Source organism: Phyllostomus hastatus, unplaced genomic scaffold, assembly GCF_019186645.2.
Source record: "Phyllostomus hastatus isolate PE091 unplaced genomic scaffold, TTU_PhHast_1.1 phas_contig_16, whole genome shotgun sequence".
Lineage (NCBI taxonomy): Eukaryota > Metazoa > Chordata > Mammalia > Chiroptera > Phyllostomidae > Phyllostomus > Phyllostomus hastatus.
This window is the reverse complement of record NW_025333643.1, coordinates 27,925,451-27,940,012: the sequence shown is the minus strand read 5'-3', so window position 1 is coordinate 27,940,012 and position 14,562 is coordinate 27,925,451. Positions and strand designations below refer to the sequence as shown.

General features: G+C 35.7%; 1 protein-coding gene across 2 annotated transcripts in view; it reads left to right on the top strand.

The window, feature by feature from the left end:
• Window positions 1-4,464: 4,464 nt before the first annotated feature.
• The window catches only part of MDFIC2 (MyoD family inhibitor domain containing 2), a 173,209-nt gene continuing 163,111 nt past the window's right edge, over window positions 4,465-14,562 (top strand). For both annotated transcript variants that reach the window (XM_045832015.1, XM_045832014.1), the window contains exon 1: window positions 4,465-4,552. In XM_045832015.1, the coding sequence (XP_045687971.1) occupies window positions 4,465-4,552 (88 nt within the window). The remainder of the gene's footprint in view (window positions 4,553-14,562) is intronic.

Sequence of the window (14,562 nt, the reverse complement as noted above, 5' to 3'; positions counted from 1 at the left end):
AATCCACTTAATATTTTCACACAAGTTACAGAGGCTCTGATTATTTTTCATTTCAGATATACTTTCAGTTCCAGATTTTTGTGTTACATTACATTTGGTTGTTTCTAATAGTTCCTACTTCTTTGCAGATAATATCCACCCATCATTTATTATTCAATATCACCATCTTTTCCTTTAGTTTCTTGATCATATTCATTGTAGCTAGTTTAAAGTCATTATCTAACATCTCCAACATCTGGATTTCCTATTGACTGCTTGTTTTCTTGGTTGGGTTACATTTTATTGATTCTTCAAATACTTAATTTTTTTTATTGTGTACTGGACATTTTGGATTATGTATTGTAGAGAGGTGAACTATGTTGCAATTTTTAAAGGGTGTTAATTTTTTCTAACAAACAGTTAAATGTTTGATATATACTTTGGATCCTTTCAGGTTTGATTTATATTTTGTTGGGGTTAGGTCAATTTAACTAGGTATAAATATTGTATAATTCATCCAAAATGTAATAACTTTACAAAAGTTATACTGTAATAACATACTGTATGCCTTGTGGGATTAGCTGTAACCTTCCCCTGGGAACATGTGCTGCAAATACAAAATTTTCTTTTTCTTTTATTTAATTTTGCCTTTAATACTTTAGGCCAGTGTTTACTTACTCTATGTATATTTTTTTACCAAAACCACAAAATCCCCAAAACAACTTTTAAATATAAAATATGTATGGCATATATTGGTCATTAGAAAAATTAATTAGAGTAATTAATTAACTATACTATATAATACAGTGATATCATTTTGCATCAAAATATATACTTTCATAGGAGTGGTATTCCATTTCCTATACCATTTCCATTTGAATCCAATTCACTAATCCTTCAGAAAGCTCGATTGTACAAATTATAGTCCTCAAATCTAATAATCTGAGTGGTGACTTCTTTACACAGTGATTAATATCATCTTACATTATGCATGTAATTACATTACTTTATAATTAATGGAAAGTGACAATGTGGTGATTTTGAAGATAATAAAAGACTAATATTATAACACATAATTATTTGTTTCTTTAAAAACCTCTAGCTTCAACCAGTTGATTTCATTTTAACAAAAATGAGAACATGAAACATATAATGATCTCCCAAGCGCTTGTCTTGGCAAAAATTGTCTTCCCTTGAATAATTTGACTTTAGAGGTTTTATCTCTGGATCACATTTTGATTAGGAACTAGATATATTGATGTATGAGTCAAAATAAAGGAATGGGGTTATCAAATAAGAGTATATTCAAACTATCTTCACTTAGAAGACAAAAACAATTTATGAAGAAAACTTGAGTCTTGAGACCACATCCCTGGGCCTTCATTATTTAGCTCATTATTTAAATATATACAATAAACATAATTTAGATAAGGAATTCTTTTAAAAAATGTGTTTATTCTCTTTGTGTTCTAATCAAACTACCCTGACTTCTGAGGCTGGCCCTATGAAATATGAGCTTCATTTTGGACCATTGATTGTCCTAATCTATTCTGCCTGGGGTTCATCAGACTTAGTTTCCCTTTACTTCCTCTCATCAGCTATGGTTTATCTCATTCATCCCAAGTCCTAGGCCAGCTCAAAAGACTAAAATCCTAATCTAAATCAGAATCCATCACCCAGATGGAAAATTTTGTGGCCAAAGTACATCTCTAGGTGGTTGAATAAATGGATTAAAGGCTGGCACTCATAGAGTACACTTAATGCAATGTCCAATAAAGGCACTAATGATATACAGTTGATTCAGGAAAAAGTACTTGGTGCCTGTTCTTATCATCTTTATTGATGAAGCAGGTGAAAAAGTTGAATGATGCTTATTAACATGTACATCTCTCTTAAAGAATGATTGCAAATACAAAAACAGGAATAGAATTAAAATAAGTTGTCTAAATTTTAAAAAAAATGGTGCTCTTCAAAGTGAAAGAAAATTCCATATAGAAAATTTAGGTAATTTCACACACTCTTTTAAAAAAGAGATAATAGACCCAAAGTGGAGCCACTTGTGCTAAGCTCTATCACCAAACTAAGACATAAAACCAATGTTAATTACAGTTTAACCTCTCCCAGGAATGGAATATAAATCAGTTAATCTGAAATTATATGGTCAGCACTGGTGAAATAATCTGCCTGACAGACCCCTGCCAACTGCACTTTAAGACAAAGAACAACACCATAGCTTTTTGATACCCTGATTTTGTTTATCTAACCATTAATTGATCTGTTCGTGATCATGTCATACACTGAGAAAAATGCATAAAATGCATGTGGATATAGAGGCTGACCCCTGAGGGAGTGGTTTAGAATCTTGTCAGGAATATAGGAAGGGTTTTTATAAGACCCAAACGGAGAGGTTTACACCAGGAGTTCCAAGTGGAATCAGAGAAGGTAACAATCATTTCCAAATGAGAGCAATACATAAGGCTTCACAGTGGAGGTAGAGACGAAATTTTGAGAAAACATTCCTGGAATGTTAGTAATAGAAGCAGGTAAGTTCAAGGAAGAGCAGCATTACAATTAGGATGGAGTAAAAGTTTAGGCACTTCAAAGAAATCTTAAGACTTTTGGCCACAGTTTAAAAATCATGTTATAGAATCGAATCATTCAATATCTTCCTAGCTGTCTAAGGAATCTTAAATTTACCTTATTGGTAATAGGAGAAACTGAAAGTTATCTTGTATGAAAATTGGTTTATCAAGAGAGGAAAGGGAGAGAGAGAGAGAGAGAGAGAGAGAGAGAGAGAGAGAGAGAGAGAGAGAGAGAGAGGGAGGGAGGGAGGGAGGGAGGGAGGGAGGGAGAGAGGGAGAGAGGGAGAGAGGGAGAGAGGGAGAGGGAGAGAGGGAGAGAGGGGGAACATCAACATGTGGCTGCTGGCGGCCACAGCCTGCAACCCAGGCATGTGCCCTGACTGGGAATCGAACCTGTGATGCCTGGTTCGCAGCCTGTGCTCAATCCACTGAGCTATGCCAGCCAGGGCTCAAGATAGTTTTTAAACACAATGAAACTGGGAGCAGAGTACAAAAAATGATGTTGGAAAACAAGGTGAAATGGATGCAAGGTAATCAGAGAATAGGCAGTTGTCCAGATGAATACATCAGAGAAGGCAAACTACTTTGGGCCGAAATATAAGATTATATTCTATGATGAAAAATATGACAACACCTAGAGATGTTGGACTATTTATTATTATTATACAAATCCATTGGGTTATGCTTTTGCTTATTAATTTCTGTTGAAAACAACATTAGCTTTGAGAATCTAACGACAAATCCCCTTTGAAATATTATTTTAAATCCTTTTTGGAACATCTGCAGACTCTTAAAAGAACTTTATCTGTTTCTTATTTCCTTTAAAATATTAGAAAAACTCATTTTTCAAAATGTTAGCTACAGGATGAACTTCTAGAGAACATAGCTTTAGAGGTTTCCCTTCTCTTTCTTTTAACCCAAGTAGTCTAGGTATAAATTTCAATATATTTTTCATCATCCTTTAATACTAACCTTAAGTGATGAGTGGCAGGTGTAGAAGGAAGAGGACTGAAGAAACTCTGTCAATTTGAAAAAGTTTCCTTATTTTTACCCAATTTTATGGAGTGTTGTTTTAAGTAAGTGCTAGCCTAGAGAAGGTTTTCATTGTTTTGAACCACAGGCTTTATATTACCTTAAAAAAAAAGCAAAAAACCTCTCAGCCACAAGTTGGATGCTTTTGGCAGCATTACAGATGTAGCACTACCCAGGCAGGAGTGCATTTGCTTCTTTGCTTATTTCTGGCAGGGAGAGGAATGCTGGACATTGAGAGGCTACCAGGAAGGCTGCCCAGCACATCGCACACTGCTCACCAGTCCCGTCTGGGCCTTCTCCTATTGTAACACACAGGTAAGTACAATGAGCTGCTGGTTCAAGTGCAGCACCCTAGCTCATTAGAGAGGCAATGAAAGTCAAGTGCAGTGAGTAAAGGTGCATAATAGATCTCCTCAACTTCAGGGAGCTCAACCAGGCCTGTCGCAGATCATAAGGTTCTCATTCAACACAATAAACTGCTGAAAATGTCCTTTCATGTTTTATTATTATTTATATCTTTGTATATCAGTTTGCAACATGCTTTTCTATAGACTATTTGAAAAAATTAAAACAGCAACTAATGTTTTTTTACAAATCTGTGGCTAGTTGTTGATCTGTTATTCTTTCATATTCATAAATTATAAAATCTTATAGTAATCTTTACTGCTGGGAAATGAAATATTGTATAAAGTCTAGCTTTCAATGTTAATATTTTAAAATACTGCAAATGGATAAAATGTAAGATAACATTAGACAGTGAACTGCAGAACTATAGAGAAAACATTTTCCTATAATATGGCAGTAATCTCTAAATGTCATAAGTTTGGATTCTTAATGAATTTTTTATATCACAAATTTTGTTTCCACTTAGATGTCAGAAACTGAGCTGGAAAAGATAAAAGTAAGAGCAGCTGAACATTTTGAAAATGATAAAAATAACATTTCTTGGTTGAAAGAAGGTAAGTCCTCTTGCTTTCAACTTTCTATCATTGTGAAAATAGTGATTTTGTTTATAAGCAAGAGATATTGTGGGAAGTGGAAAAATGCCCTGGCAATTAAAATTACATTAGTACTTTTGATTTTTTTCTTTTTGTTCTCTTGGGCTAACGTAGTTTGAGAATGTGCAGTATTAAAATGCTTTTTGCCTTCCCTATGTTGCAGTAAATACAGATCATTTTGCTGGTGAGAGAATATACATTTTCAACTCAGATATACATTATCTGTGTGGTTCTTGTTGTGCTGTAGAATTCTCTCTTTAGTCAAGGAGACTAAATAATTTAAGGACAAGTATTTTTTAAATAATAATCACAGAAAGGAAGGCATGCTGTAGGAAGTAATGTCTACAAATAGAATCACCATTCACTGCAATTAGAGAAGCCACCACCCCAGGGGAGGATGCTGTCAGCCACAGGCAGAGCGTGCGTGAGATGGTTGCTTGAAATACACACACAAATCAATATGTCCTCCTATGATGAGTACAAATTTGTGCACTTTTGAAAATATATATAGGCTCATGATTATTTACTAGAAGGTTTGGTTTTATCATCTTTTAATTTTATAAACATCTTAATGTTTCTTAAACAGAGTTGATATTTTATCAAAATAGGTGTGTCTTTTATACTACTTCATAAATTTATTCAATGGTAAAGAAACAGGTCTTAAGTAGTTTCCATTTCTCAAAATTGTTTTATAAGTTTATGGGAAACTTTAATATATATGTCAAGTAAGTTCTATAACACCAAAATAATAATAGCATCAACCACATTGGCGTTGTGCATTGATGATTATGCTGAATCATCATTAACAACCCTATGCAGTACTAATTATTTATAATTTTCAGATGAGAAAGCAGAGTCACAAATGGTTTAAGTAAATAGACTAAAATTATAAGATTGGGAGGTTTGACAGAGCTGCAATTTGATCTGGGAGTGCATGACTCCATGGCACATGAATTTAACCACAACCTTATACAATATTTCAAAGAAAAGATGTTTACGGTACTTGTCAGGGCATGATCTGTGCTCAGAAGTTTTTTAAGTGTTTAAATCAGTACCTCCACCTTCACATCCACTTTCCTTCTTAATCCTGCCCTGTCCCCAACTTTATTACAATATTCCCTCTATCCCATTCTTCAGTAATCAAAATTAATGGTTGGAATTTCAGGAGTTATCCTGAAATTATATTCAGGATAAAATTTTATATAGACCTAAAGTGTTCTCAGAATCATTTTTTTTTTTTCAGAAAGCCGCAGGGAAAGAGAATTCTCTAACTTCTTTAAATAGAGTAATTTAAAAAACACTGGAAGTAAAAATTATACTTGGGTCAAAAATTTCCCTCTGTATTTCTTGTGAACTGAACTCCATGAAGACAAATGTGTTCCTCACTACTAGTTATAGTGAAGTTTATATTATTTATTTTTGCTATAATTACTCCATTCTTATATAGAAACAATGGTGAAATTGATAGACCAGTCAATTGTTTACTGAAGTATTTGCTTTTTCAAAAATTTGTGTCCACTAAGTACAGCTTAGGCATTAAATTTTTGTAATCTATAAAATCTGATTTTCCAAGTAACATGCTTTATCCCATCTAGACACTGTTTAAGCTACACTCAAATTATGTTTACAATATTTCATAAAAGGAAAATGAGCCAGATTCCAGATGCCCACATCTTAATGGGGAATTATCAGAATAAGCTAGTTTTCAACATAAACCTCTAAATCTCCTTTTTAATGTTAAGAAAAGTATATGTGTCAGTTTATTTTATTTTTTTTAAGGCAAACTGGTGCATCAGAAAGAGTAGACCATGTGAAGTTAGGCAGGTATAGTTTATAAAGTTCAGCTCATCTGTTTACAAGCTGTGTTGTGACTATGGCATGTTACTTAACCTCTCTGAGCCCTATAGTTTTTGGCTGGGGATGATAATGTCAGCTTTTTGTGATTATGGAGATGAAATTTCATTATTTTTGTGTTTTCTGCCTCTCTTTAAAACATGATTCAAAATAATAAAGCTACATTTTTTAGATCCTTGTTCACATTTTGAACAGTTATTAATACTAACAGCACTCTATATTTTTATATGATTTCATATCAATTTCATATTATTTCATATTATTTGGTCCCTACAACAACTTGATGTGCAGTAGAATTGTCCATTTCATAGATTAAAGGATTGGGGTTCAGGTACAGTTTGGATCTTGCCCAAATTTGCAGAACTGTTAAGTGACAAATTTAATCTTGAAACCAGTTCTTCCAGTTCCAAATTCTATTCTTTCCTTTAAAAAACATGGTTACAGTAACTTCTTCAATGGTTATTAATCAGTATTCTAAATTTATCAACTCTTCTTATTAAAATGAAATTATTTTTTCTTTTTTTATTGTTCTTCAAGTACAGTGGTCTCCATTTTCACGCCACCATTGTCACCCACCCCAGCCATCCCCACTTTCCACCCTCGATCCTAAACCCCTTTGGCTTCATCCATTTGTCCTTCTTACTTCCTCCTTGAGAACTCATCCTCCTTTACCCTCCATTATCACCTCCCACCTCCCCTCTGGTTACTGTCAGTTAGTTCTTAATTTCAATGTGTCTGGTTATATTTTGCATGCTTGTTTTGTTGATTAGGTACCACTTACAGGTGAGATCATATGGTATTTGCCATTCACCGCCTGGCTATTTTCACTTAGTATAATGCTCTCCAGATACATCGAAGCTGACACAAAGGATAGGAACTCCTTCTTTCTTTCAGTTGCCTAGTATTCCATTGTGCAAATGTACCACAGTATATTGATCTACCCATTTACTAATGGACACTTAGGTTGCTTCCAGCACTTTGCTATAGTAAATGGTGCTGCTGTGAATGTTGGGGTGCATAGAACTTTTGAATTTGTATTTCAGAATTCTTAGGATATACACCAAGCAATAGAATGGCTGGGTCAAAAGGCAGTTCCATTTTTAGTTTTCTGAGGAAATTCCATACTGTGGTCTACAATGGTTGCACCAGCCTGAATTCCCACCAACAGTGCACTAGAGTTCCCTTTTCTCCACAACCTCACCAGCACTTGTTGTTTCTTGATTTCTTTATGGTATCCATTCTGACCAGTGTGAACTGGTATCTCATTGTGGTTCCAGTGTAAACAGGATTCTATTTCTTACCTATGGTTTGGGGAATGGATTTCAAAGTTTGAGCATAGCTGTAAATTAATTATAATCTTTGTTGCAATTAACATATCACAACCTATACCCAAAGTTTGTAGAAAACAGAATGAAACATTTCCCCTGCCAGGATGGGAAATGTTTACAGAGTGACACTTCATCAGGGGAAATGAACAGATGCAGAGGGTCACTGGCTAAGAGTTTGATGGCAGTGTATAGAAACAAAGATATATTTGTTGTGAGAATGTTATAGGTGGAAATGCTAGTTAACCTGGGAAGAGACCAGGGTCATGGCTGGATTATGGATTATGTTCAGGTCCTTTGCCCATTTTTAAATTGGATTGTTTGTCTTCCTGGAGTGGAGTCATGTGAGTTCTTTACATATTTTGGAGATCAAACCCTTATCTGTGATATCATTGGCAAATATATTTTCCCATACGGTTGTTTCCCTTTTCATTTTGCTGATATTTTCTCTAGCCTACAGAAAAGCTTTATATTTTGGTGAAGTCCCATTCATATATTCTTACCTTTATATCCCTTGCTCTAGGAGATACATTGGTGAAAATATTGCCGTGTGGACTATCTGAGATTTTCCTGTCTATGTTCTCCAGGACTTTGATGGAGTTGTAACTTATACTTAAGTCTTTTATCCATCTTGAGTTTACTTTTGTGTATGATGTAACTTGGTGGTCAAGTTTCATTTTTTTGCATGTAGCTGCCTAGATGTCCCAACATCATTTGTTGAAGAAGCTATTTTTACTTCACCTTATGTTCCTGCCCACTTTGTTGAATATTAATTGACCATAGAGACTTCGGTTTATTTCTGGGCTCTCTGTTCTGTTACATTGACCTATTTATCTGTTCTTATGCCAACACCAGACAGTTTTGATTACTGTGGCTTTGTAATACAGTCTGATATCAGGCATTGAAATCCCTCCTACATTGTTCTTTCTCAAAATGTTTGTTTATGGTTTCATATATATTTTTGAAATGTCTGTTCTATATCTGTGAAATACGTTATTGGTATTTTAATAGGGGTTGTGTTGAATCTATAAATTGCTTTGGGTAGTATATACATTTTGATGATGTCATTTCTTCCGATCTATGAACATGCTATAGGCTTCCATTTGAGTCTTCCTTCATTTCTCTTTTCAGCGTTGTGTAATTTTCTGAATACAGATATTTTACCCCCTTGATTAGGTTTATTCCTAGGAACTTTATTTTTCTTGTTGCTATAGCCAATAGAATTTTATTTCCTGATTTCTGTTTCTAATATTCCATTGTTGGTATATAAAAATGCCTTCAATTTCTGAATATTGAGTTTGTGTCCTGTCATTTTTCCAAATTCACTTATTAGGTTGAGTAGTTTTTTGGTGGAGTCTACAGGATTTTCTATGTACACTATCATGTCATCTGCAAATGATGACAATTTTGTTTCCTTCTTTCCAATTTGGATGCCTTTTGTTTCATTTTCTTATCTAATTCTTGTGTCCATGGCTTCCATACTATGTTGAATAGAAATCATTCTTGTGTTGTTTCTGATCTTAGTGGGAAAGCTTTAAGGTTTTGCCTATTGAATATGATGTTGGCTATAAGTCTCTCATATACAGGCTTTCTTATATTTAGGTGTGCTCTCTCTACTCCCACTTTGCTGAGTGTTTTATCATAAATGGGTGCTATACCTTATCAAATGCTTTTTCTGCATCTATTGATTTGATCAAGGATTTTTGTCTTTTCTTTTGTTCATGTGATGTATTATGTTTATTGATTTGCAAATATTGTGCCATCCTTGTATCCCAGGGATGAATTGCACTTGATCATGGTGAATGATCTCTTTAACATATTGCTGGATGCTGTTGGCCAATATTTTGTTCAGGATTTCAGAGTCCATGTTCATCAGTGATATTGGCCTGTAGCTTTTCTTTATTGTGTCTTTATCTGGTTTGAGGATCAGGATGATGCTTGCTTCATAAAAAGAGCTTAGGAGTTGTCCCTTTTCTTGGTTTTTTGGGGGTACTTTGTGAAAGACAGGGGTTAGCTCTTCCTTAAACATTTTTAAAAATTCTCCTGTTAAACCATCCAGTCCAGGGCTTTTGTGTGCCCAGAGTTTCTTTATGACTGCTTCAGTTTCATCAGCTGTTATCAGTCTGTTCAGGCTTTCTGCTTCTTCATTCAGTTTTGGATGATTATACTTTTCTAGAAATTTGTCTATTTCCCCTAAGTTTTCAAATTTCTTGGCATGTAGTTCTTCATAGTAAATTCTTATAATCCTTTATATTTCTGTGGTATCTGTTGTAATCTCTCCTCTTTCATTTCTGATTTTGTTATTTGGGTCCTCTCTCTTTTTTTTCTCAATGAGTCTGCTTGAAGGCTAGTTGATTCTATCTTTTGAATGAACCAGCTCCTGGATTTATTCATCCTCAGAATTATTCTCTTAGTCTCTATGCCATATCATTCTACTCTGATCTTGGTTATTTCCTTCCTTCTACTTGCTCTGGGCTATCTTTGTTGTTGTTCCTCGAGTTCTTGTAGATGTAGGATTAGGTGGTTCATTAGAAATGTTTCTATCTTTTTAAGGTAGGCCTGTATCACTCTGCATTTCCCTTCCAGGACTGCCTTTGCTGTGTCCCATAAGTTTTATACTGTTGTGAGTTCATTTTCATTTATTTCCAGAAATTTGTTTTTGATTTCTTCCTTGATCTTATTCTTAACCCATTCATTGTTTAATAGCATGCTATTCAATCTCCTTGACTTTGAGTGTTTTTTAGTTTTTTTCCTTAAGGTTGGTTTCTAGTTTCAGCCCTTATGGTCTGAGAAAATGCTTGATATGTTTTCAATTTTCTTGATTTGTTAAGGCTAGTTTTGTGTACTGTCATGTTGTCTATCTTTGAAAATGTTCTCTGCTCATTTGAAAGAATGTGTACTTTGCTTCTTTGGGATGAAAGGTTATACATATATTAGTTAAGTCAATTTGATCTATGACATTGTTGAAGGCTGCAATATCCTTGTTGATGTTTTATTGGGAAGGTCTATCCATTTTTGACAGTAGGGTGTTAAAATCCTCTACTATGTGTCTTGCTGTCTATATTTTTCTCTTGAAGTCCTCCAATATTTTTCTTATATATTTGGGTGCTCCTATATTGTATGCCTATGTGTTTACAATGTTTATGTCTTCTTGATGGATTATTCCCTTGAGTATTATAAAGTGCCTTTCTGGGTCTCTTTTTATGGCCCTTATTTTTCAATTTCTTTTGTCTGATATGAGTAGTGCTACCCTGGCTTTTTTTTTATTGTCCATTTGCTTGAAATATTTTTCCAAACCTTCATTTTCAGTATGTGTAGGTCTTTTGTTCTGAGGTATGTCTCTTGTAGGCAGCATATGTGTGGGTCAGGTTTATTTATTCATTTGTTTGTTTGTTTGTTTGTTTGTTTTAGACAAGGAGGAAGGGAGGGAGAAAGGGAAGGAAAGAAGCATCATTGTGTTATTCCCTCTTGTGAACCCTTTATCAGGGGACGTGACCCACAACCCAGGCTCATGCCCTGACTGGAAATCAGACCAGGGACCCTTAGGTTTGCTGGCCAGCACTTAATCCACTGAACCGCACCAGCCAGAGCAGGTCATATTTTCTTTTCCATTCAGCTACTCTATGTCCTTTGATTGAGCATTTAATCTATTTATATTTATGGTTATTATTAATAGGTAGTTATTCATTGCCATTTTACTCCCTTTGTACCTGTGTTTCTCATTCTCTCCCTCTTTTTTTCTTTTCTTAAAGCAGTCCCTATATTATCTCTTACAGTGCAGTTTGGTGGAGGTGTATTCTTTGAGCTTTCTTTTGTTTGTTAAAGTCCTTACTTTGCCTTCCATTTCAATTGAGAGCTTGCTGGATAAAGTAGTCTCAGATGTGGGCCTTTGCTTTTCATTACTTGTAATATTTCTGGCCATTCCCTTCTGGCTTATAGCATTTTTATTGACAAGTCAGCTGCTAGTCTTATTAGAGCTCCCTTGTATGTCACTTCCTGCTTCTCCCTTGCTGCCTTTTAGATTCTATCTTTGTCTTGGAATTTTGCCATTTTAATTATGATACATCTTGGAGTTGGCTTCTTTGGGTTCCTCTTGATTAGGACTCGGTGTGCTTCCTAGTTTTGTGTGACTTTTTTCTCTCATCAAATTAGGAAAGTTTTCCATCATTAGTTTTTCAAACAGATTTTCCAAACCTTGTTCTCCTTCTTCTTCGTCTGGTATCCCTATTATATGGATATTATTACATTTTATGTCGTCCTGCAGTTCCCTTAACACCTCTTTGTTCTTCTGAATCTATTCATTTCTTGCTCTTTCTGGGAGTTTTTTTCTACCTTGTCCTCTGGCTCGCTGATTTGATATTCTGCTTCATGTAGCCTGATTTTCATTCCTTCTCATTTGTTCTTCAATTCAAAAATTATATTCTTCATTTCCTCTTGGATCTTTTTGATAGTTTCTATGTTCTTTTTCATGGTGGTGTAATTTGCAGTAAGCTCCATGTAGCTTCCCTACATGGTAATTTTCTGTGAGCTCATTGGGCTTCCTTATAACCATTTTTTTAACTCAATAACTGATAGTTGACTTGCCTCTCTTTCATTTAGCATTCTTTCTGAAGCTTCCTCCTTTCCTTTTATATGGGGTTTGTTTCTCTGTCTTTCCATTGTTTGTGAGACTCTTCTTGTTTGTCTCTGCTGCTTAACTTGATCTGTTTTGACTTCCTGAGTTTGTGATGTGAACTTCTATGTTAGAAGCCCTTGAGATTCAATGGTGTGGTCTCCTTGATCTCCTGGACTTGATGCTCTTGGGATAGCCTTTATGACATTTATGTTGTCTCTCTAGGTGTAACTGTGTTTTGATTGTTGTATGGTCATTCTTTGGTGAATCTTTCTCTCCAGCTGGTTGACTATCACTCTGCCTACCACATCTTGTGTGCTGTTGTACAGGTGCTGCCAGTACAAAACTACAAAGCCCAGGGAAGAAACCAACATCCACAAAAATATCCCCCTCCCCTGCAATCCTACTACCAACAGCAAATGAAGCAGTATAATAAGGGTGCAAAGAGATTAAGACTATTAAAAGAAAGGAGAGAAATGAACTATAGTGTAAATTCTAGTGACTTAATATACACAGACTTGCTGGGTGAGAAATGAATGTTAGAAAGATATGGAGGATAGAAAGCATTAGTAATCATAGAGAAGACTACCATGGATTTTGTCTAGGTAGTCTCTAGAATTTACCACTGTTTTTTCTTTCTGGATCCTCCTCTGGCGATGTCAGATGTTGACCCCATCTGACCTTAGGCAGCCTGCTCTGAGTGCTGGAGATCTGCTATCTATAGTTGCTTCCTTCAGTTGTTAATCTACTCACTCTGCCCTCAGCAGTGACACTTAAGCCCCATAGGGAAGAGCAGAGTCTCTCCTGGGAGCAGGGCTGTTGTTTACCAACAGGCTGCTGCTGCTTGAAGGAGAGTGGCCTGCCTGATCAGGATGGCTGCTGTTGTAGGGGTGATGACTCAGTACCAGGATTCCTGTGGCTATTCTCTCAGCTCTCTCCCCAAAGTTCCCATCCTCTCCTCAGGTGTCTCTAGCCCACTCTGACCCCACCTTTGCTGGAGCCCTAGGTAAATGCCAACAAATTAAAATTTGTTCATTGGCCATTTAAATGGCTCTTTGTATATTCAGCCGGCCATCTCTGGTGGAGAGCCTCCCTGCTGCTTTTTATCACCAGTTGTTTTCTGTGTACTTTTTGTGGCTCCAGTGTTCTAGGCAGGGGATCTCAGCTTAGTATTTAGATCCCATTCTTCTCAGGGGAATCCAACCAGCTGCTTAATTACCCATCCAGTGCTGCTGCCTATGGGCACCCAGACAGCTCTCTGGAGTTGCCACCACAACTGAAGCTGATTCTTCTTGTCTGTCCGAGGTTATGTCTTCTCTCTCACTATTGTTCAGTTGTTTGTTCTGGGTGATTTTTCCACAATTTAGTTGTAATTCCATCTTAGTCCTGGGAGGAGGTTAGTGTGGCTTTCATTCACTCCTCTGCCATCTTGCCTCCAATCTAAAATGAAATCAATGGTTTAAATTTCTTCAAAATCTTTTTTCTTGAATGACAAAAGTAACTGCTATTCTTATCACAATGTGTCTTTCCTCCTTCTGGAACTCTAGCTAAATAATCCATATTGTTAAAATGTAGGGTATTATAGCAATGCTTTAGTTATTAGGGTTGAAGCAAAACCACTGGCTGGGTAATCCATATAAAACACTGAACACAGTGCCTGACCCCACAGTGAACATATGACCAATGAGTTATCACCATCATTGCCAACCTGAGTACTGATGTTCTTCAAATATTCAGCCAATTTACCCAATGCAATTAAATATTTATTAACCATGGTGTTACTGGAGATAATGTACAAGGGGGCAGAATACAATTTAAAAAAATAAAAGCAACACAGTTCTGCACTCTAGAAATTTACTACTTTATTGTCTTGCTTTTGCCTGAAAGATGAGGCTTTAATTACTGTCCACATTCCGTCCAATGGATCACGGGCTTGATTGCCTCAGCAATGGTTCAAAGAGCTGTGTAAAGCCACACCCAGAGCTATTATCAATGATTAGGGTATATAGTGTTTGAGAGACACCTGAAGATCTGAAATGCACTCATTAGAAACTTAATTGAATCTTATTTTATAAACCATAAGGCAATCCTGTATCACGGTTTTTCATGATGCCTTTAAATTCTAGCCTGATTAGATCTATCACATTCTTAGGTCTCAACTTAAGGAACTCAAAATGATA